Source organism: Struthio camelus, chromosome 2 (assembly GCF_040807025.1).
Source record: "Struthio camelus isolate bStrCam1 chromosome 2, bStrCam1.hap1, whole genome shotgun sequence".
Taxonomy (NCBI): Eukaryota; Metazoa; Chordata; class Aves; order Struthioniformes; family Struthionidae; genus Struthio; species Struthio camelus.
Window position 1 is genome coordinate 2,536,209 of NC_090943.1, and position 19,542 is coordinate 2,555,750.

Here is a 19,542-nt window from a genome sequence, read left to right on the forward strand (position 1 = left end):
ATATGTCATCTCGCCAATCACTGGGGCGCTGGCGTTGTTGCTACGCAGAGGGCGATAATGTCGTTTTTCGAGAACGGCTGCAGCTCTGAACAAACTCCAGCACTTCAGAAAGGCAACAAGAAAAAAAAAAAAAGAGATCCAACCTTCAAACTGCTGAAGGGTGACGGAGACGTGGCTGCCCCATCTTGTCCCTTGCCCGGCCCCGTCTTGTCCCCTGCCCCAGGGCATCCTCGCTGTCTGCCCGCTGGCAAGCAAACGGCTGAAGAGTCTTATGGCCCGCAAGGTCTGGAAATGCACAGAGAGCACGAGAGCAGGGAAGTGAGCCTGCTCGAGCGCCGCTTCCCTGTCTCCAAACACTTTGAAGCACCTTGAAACCGTGGCAATGGGCACCGTGCAGGGTGTTTTGGAGAAAAATGACCCTTCCCCACGTAGAATGCATATTTCTGAATAAGTGGGGGGAAAAAGGGGTTGCAGGGAAGACGAAAGGTCTGCTTTCCTGCCCGAGTCTGGGATCCTTATCTCTACCTCATCAGCCCCGGTGGCCTCCATGCCCTCAAGCACTGAATTCCAGACTTTCATGGCTCTCCTCTCTCTTCCCCCAGAGGAACAAGGTCCCAAACCCACGCATCTCCCTGCTTCTGGGTGTGCTTGGGGCCTTTCCGGGGAGACTGGGATTCCAGTTGCCCCTCGCTCTTCAGCCCCCTGCGAGCGGAGAGGGAAGCCCTGGGGCAAGGGAGGAGAGCTGGGGACTAGGAGAAGGGAGGGATGGGACTTCCTCAATGCCTTTTGCTGCAATTTAATCCCCAGACCGTGCGGAGAATCATTTTTCCCTTTGTCTTTTCAGCTGCCTTTGAGTTATTTGGAGGTTGCCCTCTGTCCCTGCAGCCTGTGACGAGGAAATCTCCTTCGTAGGAGACGTGCGGAGGCTGAATTTGTCTTTGGTGAGCTCAGTCATAACTTGCCCGGTCTGGGCACCGCAGACGCGTGACACGTTTCTCCGCAGAGCTGAAGAGAAACAATAACGTGTCCACCACACAGACACCCCTAAACCTCTGCGTATGGAGAGCTGCAGTAATACAGCCCGTCTGTGGCTGCTGTTTCCCTTTAAATTCCCTAAAAGCCGTTCGAGCTTCCAATTGCTTGCTGAAACATTGATGTGGAGACCTGCCAGCACTGGCAGCCTGCCAGGGTTTCCATGTCTACCAAGAATGTTTTGCAGTGCACCTTGGGAGAGGAACATTACTTCCTTGATTCTCCCCCAAAAGTGAGTAAATAAAGCAACTGAAAAGTTAGGGCAGGCGGTTTTTGTCAGCAGCTCATCTTTCCACTCCCATGGCTGCATATCCAGGCTGACAGCTCAACCCATGGTAAGGCAGACGGTACTGGTCTTGTGTGAGATGTTTCTAAACTGCTGTGAAAGTGATCTTGCGGGAGGTGGAGTGGATCGTGGTCCTACTGCGAAAGACTTGGCTCTGTGCGGTAATGAAGATGACTGAATCATTTCTTTGGAACTGGGGTGATGTTCAGTGTGTGCCACTGTCCCTACCTAAAAAGGGTATTTCATAGGGCCAGGAGCGGATACAGTCGCGTTTAAGACACAAGACCAAGGAGGGGAAGAAAACGCAGGGATGTCAGACAGGCTTTGAATTCAGCAAATTGGTCAGCTCTGCCCCTGTAAAATGGGAACACTGCTCACTTCCTAACTGCGTTGAGCCAAAATGCTGGAGAAGTCCTTCCTGGTGCTGGTAGGACACATGCTGTGGCGGTGGGGTATGATGGTTTGATCCACCGCAGCGCCATTGGACGAGGGCGCCTGTGTTTCTTCGGCACCGTGTCTCTGGGTGGTTGAGCCCATCGCGCAGTGAAGCGCCTCGTGGTTGCAGGCGGTTTCCAGCCTGGTGGGGTGGGAAGTTGTTGTTCCCGTTCAGCCGCTGACCGGAGACATCAGACCCAGCTGGCCTTGCAAAGGTCCCTCAAGGGGAGGGGTCTTGGGTGGCAGCAGAAGGAAGGGCACCTCGTCTGGGGTTGCTCTCTCCACCTGCTACATAACCTGCTGTTAAAATGGCAGCCAAGGGAGATACCTCTGGGGACAGTATTGTACTGACTAATCACTGCTCTTAGTGCAAAGGTGGGTTACAGATGGTTTGTCTGGTCTATCCTGCTGTCTCAAGGGGGGGGATCTGGGGACTGGAAGGTGTAGGAGACGGGGGAAGATTGGGCCAAGACTTGCTCTGCTCTTCTGAGTTGCTCATTTGGTGGCTAGCCCCTCATATTCTCCCGTATTGCCTGTGTTTGCTGGTGAGGAGAGCCTTTTCCCATCCCTCCCAAATCAAAAGGCAACTTTCTTGTGAGATAGCTGTAAAACCCCGCTGGGTGACAGGTGAGGAACTGGTCTTGGCTACAAATCAGCAAACTCTCCTGCGCTGAGAAAGGAAATCTAATTGATTTTTGCTGTACCCCCTCCTGCAGCAAGGACTTCACGCATCTGTAGCTCTGCACCCTTGCTCCTCTTTCACGTCCCCACGTGCCAGATGCCTCTGGCTACTGGATTCCTCTGATCCAGTGACTGGAGGCATCTGACGTCGGCTGGAGTGGGAGGAAGGCTCCAGTGTTGCAGCTGGGGTTGTGCCACCCTGCTCAGAGTGTATGACAGAGACCTGGGAAAAGTCACTGTCCCCCTCCGTGGCCAAGCATTGGGGTACCCCTGTGCTGTTCCCCAGCTGGGGCACTCGGCAGCCCAAAAAGACTCATTAGATTAAGTACTTGCTTATCTCGCTGGTGTCACTTCTCCGCTCCTGCTCAGACAAATTGCACGTCATGTTCAGAGCCTGAAGGTTTGCAATCGTTCTGCTACAATGGAAGAGCAATACAATGCTTTTTTAGTATTATACAGCTTCCTGGAAACTTATCCGTACAGCTAAGTAACCAACCACTGAAAAGCTCACACAGTTTAAAATACCTTTCCGTAAAGGAAAAAGCTGTTCTCAGCTGAAAGATGAGAGTTTGGTGCTGCCATAGGAAAGCAGGGTTTTTTGGTCTGTTTTTTTTATTTTATTTTTTGCTTTCTGGCTTCCTGCACCTATAACAGGTCCTATGGCACTTGGGCTAACTGCCAGAGGCCAGTGTCTGTTTTCTTCTTTAGCAAGGCCTGTGGTTAGAGAAGCTACCACAGAGTGGTGAAGAGTGAGTCATGTTTCATTCTGACAGCTAAGTGGGCACCACAGGATTATTTAAGAAGCCTTTGCTTCTGTTTCTGTTCTTACAGAAAGAGTAACGCTCAAGTAGAGTCCCTTTGCCTCTCTTGGCCTGGCCAGCTGGCTGCTCTAAGGACTGGTATTTCTGATCCGCTTTGTTCTGTGGAGTATGAATTAGAATCGCTTTCTTAGGCGGTAAGCATATTAGTCTTGTTGTCCCATGTGATACGGTTCCCCAAGCGCACTTGAACTGACGTCTTTGGGTATGATGTAGGGCTTGGTGCAATTGCAGAGGAGCCTGGTGTCTTCCCAACGTGTCTATAAACCATCTGGGCCTTCCAAGGTCCTAAGAGTAAGGCAGCACCCTGACCTTTGGAGGGCAGCTATGGCCAGAAGGCTGGGCATCCTGATCAGCCTTTCAGGGTATGGATGTGAGTATCGCAGGTCACTTGGAGGGGGTGCACCTTAAACTGAAGACCACCCCCTGCCCCCCCAGTCATGGCCATCTAGTTCTCCTGCCTTGGCAGCTTCATCTTCTGGGCTGTATGGGACAGGATGAGTGTGGGGCCAGCTGGTCTGCTCATGACGCAGTTTCAGCACCACCTTGTTACTGCTGGAGTTTGTCTGACGGGCTAGGAACTGGTACAGCTTGACTAACAGGCACAGGGAGATATGCTGCTCTTGGGCATCTTTTCGTTCTTGGATCAGATGTTCAGTCCATTACGATAATGGCTTGGCCTGATGTGCTCCTGTTTGTTTTTGTCCCTTTCCAGCTCTTTCCTACTCTAAAGAGAGCCAGGTGCTAACTGGTGCAGGCTGTCTGTCAGCAGGTTTCAATTACCGAAGCTGCCATCTGTCCAGGGTCACCTGTCCACACCTTTTGGATGACCTTGCACTTCTACCAGTTAAAGAAGCGGTCATGAGTCCCTGCTAGTGGTGGATCTTAGGCAATGCTGGTATTAAGAACTGGATCTGCCATACACTAGACACTTCGTGGATGCGTCATCAGAGACAGCCCTAAGACCAACTGCTCCCTAGTAGAGAAGAGCACAGGTGGGGTAGACTTGCCAAAGGCCACATAAACAAACATCTAGGGAAATGGAATTTAGGTTGTCTGGCTGCTAGACCAAGGCTGAAATTCTTAGGCCATGCCCACTTCCAGTGATTATCTCATTCCAGTGGGATGAATACTGTGACATTTAGTTGCATCTGAAGATGCAACTAAAGAGTCAGTCTCTTAATGTCATCTGGGGCTTATGTGCACAAGGAAACTAGAACATGGTAAGGAAAGGTGTCGATGCGGAGTACATTGTGCTAAATTTTCCATGCCTTCTCTCCTTCCGCTCCCAACTTTTTCTATGTTGGTCTTGCTCCTGGCCAACCTTGTGTTACAATTTGTCCCTGGTCTTGTCTGCTCATCAGCCCCTCCTCTCATGGAGAGGAATATGGATGCAGACAGATGACTCTTTTGCAGTGTATATTAGCTGAAGCTTTTTATGCGTCTTGACATAAGCCTGGAGAATTTCTGCAAGTGTTTGCTTTCGATAGTGGTTTCCTATTGAATGGCTGCTCAGATGGAGGAAAACATTGCGTGTTCCCATTGTTTTCTTGTACATTCTTTTCTAATTACTCCTGCTGTGCAAGTCTGTCTCGCTCTTTAGTGGAAAAGCTTGTGTTGCCTCAGTAAAAAGAACCTGGAGGAGTTTGATTATCAAGAAGGTTGTGAAACTTCTTTTGCATGAGATATAATTACACGTTTGGCACCTGTTTCCATGCACTGTTTCCCAGTAGTGTGCACAAATACCATGCTTCTGGTCTTGCTAGGCACATGAGTTAGAGTTTAAAAACTTCAGTCAGTTACTTGATGTTGATGTGCAATCTGAGACTCTCAGGATGTCTGCAGAGGTGAATGGAGCTGCTGGGTGGGTTTTTTTATTTTGTTGTTGTTTTTATTTTTAAAGACTTTTTTGGAAGTAAGGGAAAGCCATGCAATATTGGGATTTATGTTGGGAGGGTCTCTTGTTGGGAAAAATAGTATTTCACACCTGCAGACAGCGTCTGTCCGGGGGTGAGCAGGAGCTGAGGTTTCACTGAGTGATACTCTGTGGGAATGGGACTGTTTGCTACAATACTGGAGCACGCTTCAGTAACCCTGTATTGGAGCTGGCGTAGCGAAAGATATTCTTTGAACTGAGTCATATGATGGCAGTTCCTAGAATAGGCAGTTCTTGTAAAAAGGGGTGGTATTGCCTTGGTGATACCCGGGATCTGGTTTCAGTAGAGGAACTAGCTCTATAAATCAGCTTTGGTAATGAACTCCTTGATGGAAATGGCCACTTCTTTCAGGGAAGCTGTATTTGGAGGAGCGGAGTCATTTTCTCCCTAGATGTAAACTGGGGAAAGATTTGGTGGCGGATCATGTTTTCATAGCTAAGAACCCTAAGCAGGAGCAGCAAGATGCTCTCTTTTTCTTAGAGGTCTCTTTTTCAAGCCTGTTTTATATTTCTAAAAGGGTGAATGCTTTTAATGGCCACAGCTGGTGGCATGCCAACATCTATTTAAGGGCAAACTTCTTAGAGATAATACCGAAATTTTCTTTCCCTAATCCCTTGAGTGCATATTCCTAGTAACTGCGTTAAGCCTGGCTTTAAACCATGATCCCCAGAGTGCTGCTTGCAAACATAGGAAATAGAGACTTAAAACTGAGGCTGAGCGGGGAGAGAAACATATAAAGCCTGCAGGACTATGCCTTGCCCAGCACTGTTGGCTACAGGCAGGTGAATGCTGGTGGTAGTCCCTAAGCTCCAGGCTAGAACTGGTATCAGGTCTTCTGTATTTAAGATCTGTGGCTGCAGATAGCCAGAGACGATTTGAGTAATAAAGTTCTGGTTAGATAATGAGAGGGAAACCTAGAGCTGATAGGGAAGATTTCTAAAGACTTTTGTGGGAAACCACTGACTTTATTGAATTAAAAAAAACCTGTTAGAACAGGCTTAGTTCTGACAAAACTCAGGGCTTAGCCTCCTTTTTTGAAAGAGACAAAAGCACCAGTTATTGATGTATCCCTGATTTGTTTTGGTACCCTTTTTACAACTGAAAGTCTCTTAGGCCAAAATACATGTATAATAGGGGTGTGGGTGTGTGTGTCTATGTACACATGCACACACATATATATATTTCAGGCTGCCCGGAACTAAAACTATTTTGAGGATGTGTCTATTTGCAAAAAATATGTCTCTGTGCCCCTCTGACCCTGATTCCCAGGAGGACGAGGAAGCGTTAGCAGTATTACATTAACGGGTGGGAAACATGTTTCGTACGCAACTTTAGGTGCTCTTGAAACATCTGCGCTCTCATCGGTGTCCTGTCTGCTGCAGAAATGTACTGGCCAGCAGAGCGCTTGTCCATGGTTACCCTCTATTGATTTATATCTTTATCAAACGCTAACTGTATATACTACATAGGTGATGGATCACACTGTGTTTCATACTCCATAGCCAGCCCAAGCCTCATCTGGTCCTAAAGGCTGGATGTGAAGATGACCACAGAGTGCTTAAGGTTCCCTTCGTGGCTGTGGGGAGAGTTGGAGTTTTCCAAGCTCTAGTATGGCTCAGCTGTTGTTCAAGTAGCAGCAAATTGCTTTAAGGTAAACCAAGGCTGATTTCTGTTCATCCTGCAGGCTATAACATGTGGCGATGCAGTATTGGCTGCCCAATGAGTGGAAGTGTCCATGGAGCGGGGGCAAGTCAGCTGAGTGTGCAAAACACCCTGGTCTATAAGCTGGAGGCCATATCTCTGCTGAGAGCCATGTATAGGGAGAAAGGCACGGGAGGAGGGGTGTGAAGCTCTTCAGAGGAACATATAGAAGTATCCTCGCTGTCCGGTCTGCTATTGCAGTTTCTTGGAGTGAGGGTGACTAGGGCTGGGGAGAAGAGGAAGAGCTGCAGATGAGTAGGAGAGTACCGAGAACTGCATTGCTCAGATGACTTGCCTTATCCGCATCCAGGAAGGAGGTTTCAGCAGTGAAGTGCAAGGAGGTAGACGTCAGGACTTGGGGCCTCTGCTGCCGCTCACCAGGGTTAAGGCTGAGAGCCAGCCTGGAGCTCTCAGGCCAAAAACGATATTTGTGCAAATGCCAAGCATTTTGAGAAAACCAGCTGAGTTCTGATGGGAATCAAAATTCTCATGAAGAAACGTAATCAAACCAAAAAGAGTTGTTCAAAACCAAATTGTTATGAAACTCTGTCAGCACAGTTTCACCACCGTTTTAAAAAAAATGGAGTTAAAGAGTAACGAGGTGGGGAGGGGGAACATTAATCTGAGACACAAATGTCAAGCTGCTTGACCAGAACTGTGCAGAAACAAGTCACAAAGCTGAGCAAGAGGTCCAGGCCCAAATGTGCTCAATGGGTCTGACCTGCCAGATGGGCTCTCTGGTGCCCATCTCCCCCAGTGTGGAACAGAGCACCTGGGCCTTTCACACAATGCCTCAGGGAAGCTGCAGATCCCCAGACCTGTGTGTGTTATCACTTGCACTTATGATAGTGCAAGTCAGGGAGAAATTTCCATCCATACAGGATTTGAAGGGTGGAAAGTCCTCCTGGGCTCAGGCTAGGCTTAGAAAGGACTGAAGGCTGATTACTTTTATTTATTTTTTTCCTCCTAAAATGATGAGGTGCCTGCTTGGGGTCTAGTCCATGGTGGTTGAAGCACTTGCTCAGGTTTTGGGGAACCTAGTTTATTCCAGATCTTAGGCTTGAGGGAAAAGGTCTCTAATTATGCCTAAGCCCTGATTGCCAGACTTCTGCCTTCTTACAGGTTTGGGGAGCAGATAGCTCACGGCTGGCCTGCTCGTGGGGACCTTGCTCATCCTTTCAACTCTCTTGGTTGTATCCTTCCCTTGCGTTGTTCCCTGCCACGTGCATGGGTTGCCTTTCTGCCTGCCCACGCAGTGTAAGCCATTGCATTGAGGTAGACGGTGAGTTATGGACACATCCCACTCTGGAAAGACCCTGGGAGTCTGGCAAAGTGGGAAGGAAGGACACAACAGAAAACCTCTCCGAACAAAAGGTGACTTGGGCGCCTCGTCTATCTTCTGCTACACCCTGGGCAGCCTGTCTATATTAAACCAACTTGTCCTGATCCTTTCAGGCCACAGTGAGTTTTAGTAGCTTGTAAAAGTCCTTGAAAATCATAGAGCTGGGAAGGAGGAGAGCTGCTGAGTCGTAACATGTCAGAGCATCTGGGAAAGAATAGGGCTTTGTTAATGCTCTCCAGCGTGCTCCGAAGCAGAAGGGGATGGCGTGGGGCTTTTGTTGCTGAGCGTATTTACCTTTTTTTTTTTGATGTGCAGAGTGTGTGTGTGTGTGTGTTTGTGGTGGCTGTTCCTGCTCTGACAAAACACTTGTGGGGATTTGCGAACTGTGACTGGAAAAATCCAGGGCTTTTGTGCTCCCGCTTTAGGAGGCGGGATGATGGCTGAACTCCGGTTAGATGAGCTGGAAAGGACTCCAGATCTTGGATGGGTTTGTTTTGTTTAGAGCAGGGTGAGGATCTGGCCCACTGGATGAGGTGTAGCGGCTTTGATGTTGGAGCGGGGGACAGGCTTTGCACGCATCGCAAGCAGCCTGTCCCACGCTGTCTGCAGCAGGGACACAATTCTGAATAGCAGGAAACGTCCCATTTCCCAGGGCTTCAGTCTGGCTCCGGTGAGTGTTAGCAAGCGCAGAAGTTGTGCCAAGGGCGGGGGGGGGGGGCAACTGGCAGAACAAAATAAAAGGTCCAGGAGCTTCATTTGGCAAACTGCCGTGGAAAGGCCCTGTAGGTGAAAAGGGACGTTGCCTGGATTAGGGCTGAGAACTGCCACTCAACAAAGCAAACGCATCCTGTCCTTTTCCTTCTCTATTTCTTTTTATATTTCCCTCCTACGTGCGCTGCGATAGCCCATGGCTTGCATCGATCAAGGAACATCCGTCCAGAAAAGCACACAATGAGCAACTGCTTCAGCAACTCTATTTATGAGGGTTTCGTAACCGTCTCCCTGGGCGCTGCGGGTATCTCCCGTCGTGGACAGGCCCAGATCTGTGTTTCGGCGACGGGATGTGGGAGGGAGAGGTGGGTGGGGTGAGCGGCGGCTCTGGGAGCACGGAGTATTTCAGGACTCGGAAGCTCGGAGGAGCTGCTGCCCTAGCAGTTAGCACGGAGGAATTGTAATTGGGCGCCTTATGTAAGGTACGTTGCTCTACCCACTACTTACTTCTGGGTTGCGCTCCCGGTGTTGTTCAGCGGCTTGTTTTCCCAAAAACTCTTCAGGCAGGCTCAGCTTTATGTTGACGCACGTACCGGAGGAAGGGCGTCAGATCACCCTCGGCAGAGCGACGGGACTGCTGAAGGTGACGCCTTCGTGAGTTTTAAAACCTCCTGAGGCGGAGTGCAGTTTGGGAGTGCTTCCTGCAGGAGGAAATGGTTAGCTGCGCGGGCGACCAGGGTCGTGGAGCGCGTTTTCTCGGGGCGTAAAACGCCCCGGCGCGTTTCGCCCCCGTGTTTCATCTAGACGATGCGCTGGCTCTGCGTACAGAAGGTACGTTGCCTTTAAGGTGTTTCATTCCCGGTGTGGTGCAGGCTTCATCACAGCCACGAAACCCCTCTGCTGCTCTCGCTTTGCCCTTCCCGTGAAAGGACGCTGGAGCCCGTAGCCCCTCGGCGGCCGGCGGAGCCCGCCTGCGCTGAAGCGTGCTCCTGGGTCGAGGCAGGGGATCTCAGCCCGCGCGGGGCGAGCAGGCGCCTCGCCTGGCAATACGAGCCTGACGAAGGCAGGCTGGAAACTATGCAACCCCAGCACGAATGCACGGTTTCCCTGGCAGAGCAAAGAAACCAATACCGAATAATTAGTTGGGATGAGAGAGGCTGATAAGCTCTCACGGGTTTCCGCAAGGGAGGGATGCGGTCAAGAGCTGGCAGGTGACGGCGGTGCTCAGTGAAAAGTCTGTGTCAAAGGCACAATTGTAGGGGAAGAGCAACGTGCTTAAGACTTTTAAAAATGCATAAGTAACTATGTGATTAGAGCCTGAAAAAAGAGGAGGAGCTGCAGTCCACGGGAATGATTGTTGCTTTAAAACTTTAGCTTAGTTTAATTTGGAGCAGAAACAAAGCTGCTGCTCTTTGTCTGTGGAAATTTCCTATGGCCTGGAAGCTTCCTGGACCTTGCGGCTGCTGCGTGAACCTGGTAGTTTCCCTGCTGCTATTGCAATGACTTAATTCACAGTGAGCTGCAATATAAGATTTTTTTGAGGATCTGTTTTGGCATATAAGATGCAAGGAACCTAGGCAGAACTGCCTATCAGTTTCAATGTAGTGATGCATTTTGGAGGCAAACAATATGAGCAAGTTCAAAAGGGATAAAATCAATTCAAGGATAACGGATCCATAGGCAGATACTAGAAGTATCTAGGGTTTGACGTCCCCTATGCAACAGCGGAACGGATCTCAGAAAGGGACCAACCTTATATTCTTTCTCTGAATGACATCTCTTATTGCTACTGTCGGAGCAGCCGGATCACTGGCCTGACCTGGTAAGGTATTGCTTACGTTCCTGTTGAATTGAAGAAGGCTGATGCAAAGTAGTTTGGGCTCAACCAACAGGAATTTTCTTGTAAGATAGTTTTGTCAGAGCTTCTGACCAGCTCTTCAGGTCATCAAAAGGCCTGGGTTTTGACACTCAAAGCACCTCCGTGTACCGTGGAGTCTTGGAATGATGATCAGAGGTTAGAAAGGCCTGATGACTCTTCACAGGTCTGCTCTACCTTCTCTGGCTTGTAATTTGTCCTCCAAGAGCACCTGAAGGCTTTCATTAAACACTGGAAGCTTCCTACTGTACTGCAGCGAGTCTGTTGTAAAACCTTATGCGCTAGAGGGGAAGTAGTTCTGCGGTTCTTTAGTCAGCAGATGGGGACAGGTTGGTGTTAATGTTCCTGGAGACAATATTGAAGGACACTAGTGAGTTCAGGGGACCCAAAGAGAAAACGGAGGGAGTCTGCGTGCAGTGATGACATTATCCCAGGTAAGTCTTGTCTCCATTCCTGTTCTTAAGAATGGACTTTAGCCCTGCCCTATTTTTGAAGGTACTGGGGATGCCATGCTAAAGGTTGAAGTGCTTAGGTACCACAAGGTTTGCTTGGGAGGGCAGATCTGGGAGGTTTTATAAGCGGCATTTCGCAGTGATACCTCATTAGCTTTGGGGCACTATCTCTAGCCTAAGTTGAAGTCTGTGAGATGGGAGGAGAGGCAGGAAGCGGTGCCAAAAGGCAGGACGGCCACAGGATGGATCTGGAGGCTCACACGTGAGCATCAGGTGGAGGCAGCCATCTGAAAAGTAACTGCTGCCCTGGTTGTTTTATGGTGGTCTCTCAGCAGAAAGGAAGTGAAAGGACCTCTCTGGTCCTATTCAAATTCTGGAGGTCCTAAGTGGAGAGGATGGAGCAGGGGAATGGTGTTACAGTACATTGAACTCCATCTCATCCAGGAAGCAATTGTACTATCAGCTCTTCCACTGTCCTCCAGTACTGTTTGTGTCTGTGAACTGGTTTCCAGGCTTTAATTCAGACTGTGACAATTAGGGTCTGATTCAAAGCTGCTTTGAAGTAGATGGTAACACATATTCTAAAACCCAGATGTGTAGCACTTGCATCATTATTTGTTACTTTTTGAGGCCATGCTGAAGTCCTGTTTGCTCTGGAAGAGCAGAGTACGCATATTGTGAGTGAAGATCAAAGAAGAGGAGAGGTCTCTTGAAGACAGACACTTAGCCTCCCTCCTGCTCCCCAACCTACTCTCAGAGCCATGATATAGGACTAATAGGATAACCTGGCTGTGGTCCACTGAGCTTTCTGTAACTTCTCCACTCCAATGGAGAATGGATGAGTTCTCTCTTCTCATGACCTGCTTCCCCGTGATACCTCCAGACGACCTGTAGTTGTTTCGCGTTAGGCTTGGAGTTACCTGGGAGGGCTTCGTCTATAACTCCAGGTCATTTGGTGGTGCATGTAAGTTGCTGGATCAGAGCAGTTCTGTTTCCGCAAGCGTATGCTGCTTGCAGGTATTTTTGATAATGGGAGGTGCAGGGCCGTGAGGGATTGAACCACTAAGTAAACACCATCTCACCTTATCGTACTTGCCATGTTATTTGCAAAGGCTGAATGATAGCCTTAATTGCAATGAGAGTGATCTTCTCTAGCCTTAGCTGTCGATAAGAAAGATATCTTATTTGATCTAACTGTTTAACTCTTGTAGTTAGTGGGTAGAGACGAAGTGAACACAGGGGCGCGCTCATCTCACTTGGGCTGAGTTGAATTGACCTTCTCCTGTGCCTCTTTCTCCCTGTTGGTTACCAAGGGAGGATAGTTCAGCTTTAGAAACTCAGCAAGGGCAGATCTCCTTTTCAAGTCAACTAGAGGGTCACAGTTGTTTTTCTTCAGCTTGAAGATGAGTTTCCTAAGGAAGGCACGTGAGCTCCCAGTTTGACTTTGGAGGAGAAAGAAAAAAAGTTGGGTTAGATAAGCTTTCTAGAAAGCTCTTGTGTTTCCTGATTTTTTGCAAAAAGGGAAAAAAAAAAAATGTTTTCCTCCCCCACCCATGGCTTCCTGTTTTTTCCTGTTTTTCTGTGTTGAAGATGAATGAGGGGGGGAAAAAAACTGATTAAAAAAAAAAAAAACCTCTTTGGGCTGAAAAATCAATTACAAAACCTTGATGCTCTCTGCAGACAGCACTGAATGCTTGTTTGACCCTTCTTAAGCTTCTGGCTACATGCTGCTGTCACAAATCTATTGCGCTTCCAACGTGGTCGATTTTCTAACAGCCTGACACTGTCTCTTTGAGCGCTTGGGGTCCTGCGATGGAGGTGACCAACAAATTATTTTTATGGCTAATGCATAAAATCAGTGCTATCAAGCCAGGCTATCTCACCTCTGATAATGGAGAAGAACAGATACCCTGAGAAGAAGAATATAAAAAGTGGAAAGTGTTGTAGTAGTACTTCTTTCAAATGCACTTCTTGCCCCCTCAGGGACTTCTGAGCTGGAGTTGATGTCTGTCTTTTTATTAGCTTTTGAGTGTTTTTTTTTTTCCCCTTCTATGGACTTATCCAGCCACTTTTGAAAGCGGGTGTAATTTACTCATAGCCAGTATAGACTCTTGTGGCAGTGAGTTCCACGGTTTAACTAGACGTGGTGTGCAAGGCAGGGCTTCCTCTTGTTTGTCCCGAGCCTCCCCCATCGCTTGAGAGGTGGTTGTGCCGTGTTCCCAGCGTCTGCTGCGTGGTGTAAGATATGTGGGAACCCGCACCAAAAGTCTGCGGGTCTTACGTTCAGTGTGAGAGGCTTGATGGGTCTATTAACTCTGGTTTTAAGCTATGCCACGGACTGTGCCTGCCTGCTTTTATTGCTTCCTGCTCAGCAATTTCCCCTGATGGCAGGCCATTTGGTTCCTTTCCAGGCAAACTTTTGCTGGCATCTGCAGGCTCCCTCTACCCTCTAGTAAAGCTTTATCCAAACAACTTTGCTACCTCAGTTGTTCTCTTCCTCATTTTTGCTGATAAAAGCAGTCTTGGGGTTTTGGGTTTTTATTATCTTTCTGCCCTCTTTATTCCCAATGACCTCTTAACTCACCGACTAGGTGTTTCTGGCTGCTTATGAGGTGACTCCAGTAAGGTGAACGCTAATTCATCCTGAGTCATGACAGATCTGAGATTTGACGAGAGCAGAGTCTGAATGGGAGCGCTCACTTCACTGTTGGTGCTGCTGAGGCAAAGCACGGAATTGTTTTTCCGCACAACAAAATGGTCTTTGTGCTGGTCTGAATGCAGACTCAGCTGGAGCGTGACACGTGAGGGGGAACGTAGTTGGGAATTGCGATTAGCTGGGCTAGAAGCTTAGCCCTGGCAGGAAAGGAACAAAGGTTTGGGTTGAAGGAGAAGCAACGCCTTGGCATGGGCCACTTGAGTTTGCCCCCGTGGCCAAGGGAGCTCCAGAGTTTATGGACGTTGAGCTGACACTGCAAATGAAAGAGGTAGTCCGATCCTGCCACTGGGAATGTTCGTGTGATTGTATGTTAAATCAGGGTGAGGACCTGATCCGCACTAAAAACAAATGTGGAAAAGAAGACTAGAGGCTAGGGTCCAAGTTCAAACAAACATTTTCTCCCCCCCCCCCCCCCCCGAAAGACCAGCCCTTAATGTTAATCCTTTCCTCCTCCGACCTCTCCCCTCTCTGCCCCAACTTTTTTTTTTCAGGCAGCTCTTTGGTCAGGTTAATCGTGATGGCACAAATGTTGAGCTGACAGAGGGGAGGAAGCAGATAATTAAGCCTATGCTCAGTCCAGTTTAAGGTCCCTAGACTCAGTTCAGAAACATTACTGTGATGTTGCCTAAAGTGTTGATCTGCATTAGCGAGGTTTGATGATTAACTGCTGAGGGTGAAACTCTAGTGGCAGGCTTTGTGCAGAGCTCTGTTTTTTTTCCTGCCCTATAACGTGCATCCGTTGGAGCTATGCACTGCTTGGGGAAAGGCATAAAGCTCACGCAAAGGGTAAATGCACTGATGATTTTATTTTTCCCTGAAGAGTTAACCCAGGTGGTGTTCACCTTGGTATAAAAGGGGCTTTAACATGTCTGTGGTTAGGCTCTGCTCAAACAATTGCATTTTTGCAGCGCCTCTGGATACATCCATCATTCTTAGCATTGCAGTGAACAGCTCAGCTGCTTTCTGGGCTTGTTCCAGTGAACAGGGGAAAGAGGTTCTCTGTCATGGGGACCTAGAAGACGGTCTGGTAAGAAAGCACTTTTAGAGAGAAAGCACTTTAGGTAAGAGACTTCTTAGCTTTCAAATGCTTTTGGCCGCATCCCGCCGCAAAGCGGAGGGGAATTTTCCAGTCCAAGTGTAAGTGCCCATGCTCTATAGTGCATCCTCAGAAGGGTTCCTTCATTTTAGGTAGAAGCAACACCATTACCACCATGAGAGAAAGCCGGCCAGAGTGTGAAAGGTAATATTGGAGAAAGAGTTTGGGGATTACTGTAATGGAAAAATGTCTTTATTGCCCTACTGGCTTCAATGTAAAACTCATATTGTTCCTGAACTTGAGCTTGAATTAAAGCAGCTTTATTCCTGCCTCTGTAAAGATGATGTACTCTCTTAAGGCACGGGCAGCAGTAGAAAGCTGCATCTTCAGCTGAGTGGCAGCAACAACCTGATGGCATCTCAGAGGGCAGAGGAGTGAACACTTGGCCTGTTTGAGGACTGGAGGTGATGGAGTGATAGACTTGTCTCACTTCTCCTGTCCCCGCTGCCTCAGAAAAAGATCCTGAACTGCAAAGACAGATGAGATTGGCAGGGCTGAACTGTATGGAGCAATGAAGGAGCAATATCCTTTAGGAAGGCTGATGCAAGGAAAGAGAAAATTTTAAGAACAGGAGGGGTCACAGACATGGTCATGGCATTTACACCCTGTAAGGTTTAGTGTTAAAATGCCCTGAGCGAGCGCTCCTAAATCTGGTACTGAACTTGGATTCTTAGCTGAGAAGTCCTGGTTTTTGTTGATTGCTAAATGCAAGTTCAACACAGGGGAATTCACAAGAGGAAGATGGAAAATGAATAGTCCCTGTCTGAAGATCCATTTTCTTCCTTACTGTAGAAGAGATGATAGGATTGTCTGACTGGATTTGTGTTTCCGTGAGAAACTCTGAGTCGCATCTAATGTCTAGGGGGTTTTCCGGCCATTTTCCTCATTGAATAGCGCTCTCAGAGCTACAAACGCCAAGCAGATTGGTGTTCTCAACAACTCTGATAGAGAGGCTCAGCAAAGCATCTTTGCTTGGTTTCCTATCTGTTCCAACCACCCTTGTACCCATTTTGAGAAAATTGGCAGAATTCCCTGTTGTGGCTCCGCAGGAGCTACGTTTTCTTGCTGAAATTTGCATTTAGCAGCTTTGCACAGTCCATGTTGAGGATGAATGCTCACTCCATTCAGATGACTCAGGCTGCTCCCATCTATCCCAGGCATCTTCCATCTATCTATCTCTCAGCACCTGCTTGCCTTGATTTTTTTTTTTTTTTTTTTTTTTTTTAAAAGCTACTGCCATCACCCTTGTTTCTGCCCTCATTGCCATGCTCGGCAGAAAAGCCAAGACAAGGATGAGCTGCAGAGATCCAGCAACAGTTAAAAATACTGTTTCTCAAACTCATTTGTGCTGTTTCTACATGAATACTATTATTTGCGTCCTCTCCCTAATTACAGATGTTTACTGGTATGGCTTTTCATGCTTTTCATTGGCTTATGCCCTCCTGTACCTTTATTTAGGGAGAGGGAATAGATATGTCTCCCAGTTTGGAAAATCTTCTCCTGGAGAGAGCTCATCATTCCTCACAAGAGCCTGAAGCAGGCTGGCAGCTGTCTTGCTTTGTCAATGGGAAACTCCATCCTCAAAAGCCATAGGAGACTTTCAGATTTTGCACATGTGACCAGAACCGAGACAATCATACCTACTAGCAAGAGAAGCTGTCGTGCTTTGTGCAGCTAGTGAAGCCTTCCTTGGAGGTGCATCTTTTTTCATCTGACTGTCAGGAGTGCAACATCTGAGAAGGGTTTTGATTCCCAAGCAGCAGCAGAGCCATGCATGAAGTGCAGACCAAAACACTGTGAACAGACGTGAGAGTGGGTCTAATCAAACTTCCCTTGCCTTTCAGTGAACAAACACAGAAGCACAAAACCACTGAGTCGTGTGAAAGCTGGGTCCAAGGGGGAAGGGAGGCTGCATGTGACAGCCACAGGTTTCTGTTCAGTGCTCCCATCACCCAGCAGCTCTGCAGTTTGCATTTGGTTTCTCAAATAATGAGGATGTGCAACATGACTTCCGCGTGCCCTGGGATGGTCTCCATTGTTTCCTTCATGCTCTGTGGCTGAGTCAACATTGACTTTGTTCACTGGGTAGATAACTTCAAATCCTCTTTGCCTCGCTGGACTCAAATAAGCGTGCAAATGCTTTTTTCACTTAACTGATGAGGAAAGGCGGGAAGTGGTGGCTGAAACTCACCCGTACCTCATTGAGTGATGTGATGTGGCAACTTAGGTCTTTTTGTGGTACCAGAACAGCTATTTCAAAAGCTGACTGGTGCCACTTACTCATTCAGCAAATGGTCTGTACTGTTCACGTTCAGGCTGGAACTAGACCACAAATTTCCAGTGAAGGGCAAGAATGTGACTGCTTAAAAACCATGGTGTCAGGTGGCGGAAGAGGTTGGCATGCTCCAGGTAACGGAAAAAGCTATCCAAATACTTCTGGTTTCTGCAGAGTCAGCTTGGGTGTCTATACGTCATGCTTCCCACTGTGGCTGTTGCAGAGGTTTCTCAACCCAAGCCTAGCATCACGAGAATGCCTTGGGGCAGTCCCAGTAAACTCTGAGCTTAGGTCTGCATGAGTAATAGACCCTCAAAGTAACGGGCTTGCAGGTGGGCAGGTGGCTGCAGGTGGGCAGGTGGCTGCGTGTGGGACCAGCTGATGTTCAGAAGGGGCTGGTGAACTAACATGGCTGTGCAGAGCAAAGCTGTGTGCGTGTGCACCTGTGGTTTGAATCATTCGGGTTTCATTAAGCCATCTGTATGTAATGGATGGCTGGTTTTTCGGGTGGTTTTGATAAGAGGAGGGCTGGGAAAGACCTTCTGAGTTTGGCATCTGGCATCCATGGATAAAGGATAAAACCTTTTCTTGCAGGACTGAAGAAGCGTAGGTGGCAGACAAGCCCCTTCCCTCGCAGAGGAGTCAGAAATGGTGGATTTTTCTTCCCTCCTTCCCCCCAAATAGACAAAATAGCTTAAAAAAAAAAAATCATTGAAGCCCACCAGCCTGCTACTCAGTGATACTAATACAACACAGCTGATGGCTTGCTGTTTTATTGAAGCATTTGAAAATGAAATGCTGTCACGTATCCAGCCCGATTTCACTGCCTGATTAAGCAAGCTACTTATGCTTAGAGGTTTGTAACAAGCTTGAGTGCTCTCTAGTACCTGTGAGGGGGGAAGAAAACTTTATCTTTGTGTCTACAAGGCAGAGGATTAAGTTACAAACTTTTAGATCTGTCCTGTCCTCTTGGTGCTCTGGGATGGCAGCTGACTGGTTGCTGCTTTGTTTTGCTTTTTTCCTGGCTGAGCCGTCTCTAGGAGGGGACAGGAGGAGTTCAGATTCCAGCTTTTTGACCTATTTGCATGCATAGAGATTCCCCTGGGGCAAATCACCAGCATTCCTGCAAAAAAAAAAAAAAAAAAAAAACAACAACCCAGTCCTACAGTCTAAGCCTGGCTTGGTTCAGGGCTTGATGTATGAAAACCTGTAAACTGATGAGATATGGAACTTTTTAATGCTTCCTATTTTGCAGACATATGAAACTTAAGAGGCTGTGGATACTAAGGAGATAATCTTGTTAGTCACTTGCGCAGACAGTTGTGTTTGGACTGGAACATCCATATTAAACCAAGGAAGCTGACCATCCACGCTGCAAAGCTTCCCTTGTTTTATGACGCCATCTCAGCCCAAGCTCCACGATGGCCTGGAAAGGGAGAACCTGAGCGGGGTTTGGTGGTTTTAGGGAGCTCAAACTCTAATTCAGTAAGGAAACCGACCCCCTAAGAAACTTAAAAGTGAGGTGTTCCCACCTAAGCACCTAGGTGTCCTTTCCATGGTCCATGGGGAGATGTCTGAAGTGTTCCTTCCCATGAAGGATAAAGCGGGTTTAGGCTTAGAGGTCTAACTTCCAGATATCTCAACACAGGGAGAACGAATCTCACCTGTGGTCTGTGCAGATCAGGGTAGAGGTGAAGAAGCCTCAGAGTAGGCTGCTAGCACATGGTCTGAGATCAGTTCTTCCTAGGGACAGTGTGAATATGCTATCTATGTTTCTATTAGTAAATAAATGAGACCTGATCCCATGGCCAGATGGTTACGGCATAACCTACGTTCATATAGCTATTGTGCTTCTTACCTTCCAAAACAGCATGGCCACGTGCAAACTGCCCGTTTCAAATGGTCCCTGGCCCACGCCTGAGAACTGTTGGAAGAGTGCACACACACCAAAACTGTGTCAAAATGTGTGTTACCAATTTGACATTGTAATTTTTTGCAGCATCATGCCTTATATTCATTAGTTTAGTATTGTAAAACTATTATGTTACTGTATTTTGAGAACTCACTACAACCGGGCTGAGAATAAATGTGGACAGACTGTGTGCAGTCCCCAGAGTTTGCTGTCTTGCTTCACTAAGCTGAAAGAATCTCTCTCTCTCTCTCTCCACCCCCCTCTTTTTTAAA

The 19,542-nt window shown here is 47.9% G+C and overlaps 1 protein-coding gene across 11 annotated transcripts in view; it reads left to right on the forward strand.

Annotated features, from left to right (window-relative positions):
• ALS2CL (ALS2 C-terminal like) overlaps positions 1-19,542 on the forward strand; it is a 78,445-nt gene that overhangs the window by 28,869 nt on the left and 30,034 nt on the right. For 3 of the 11 annotated variants that reach the window (XM_068934059.1, XM_068934066.1, XM_068934061.1), the window contains one exon: positions 845-941. The exons of 4 other annotated variants lie outside the window; for them this stretch is intronic. Coding sequence is in view for 3 of the 7 variants with exons in the window: in XM_009684153.2 (XP_009682448.1) it covers positions 9,751-9,774 (24 nt within the window). In the remaining 4 variants the exon portion in view is untranslated. Of the gene's footprint in view, positions 1-844; positions 942-1,292; positions 1,368-9,318; positions 9,426-9,630; positions 9,775-17,468; positions 17,493-19,542 lie in introns of those variants that run through there. 4 more of the 11 variants (XM_009684154.2, XM_009684155.2, XM_009684153.2 and 1 more) reach the window with 4 other exon arrangements.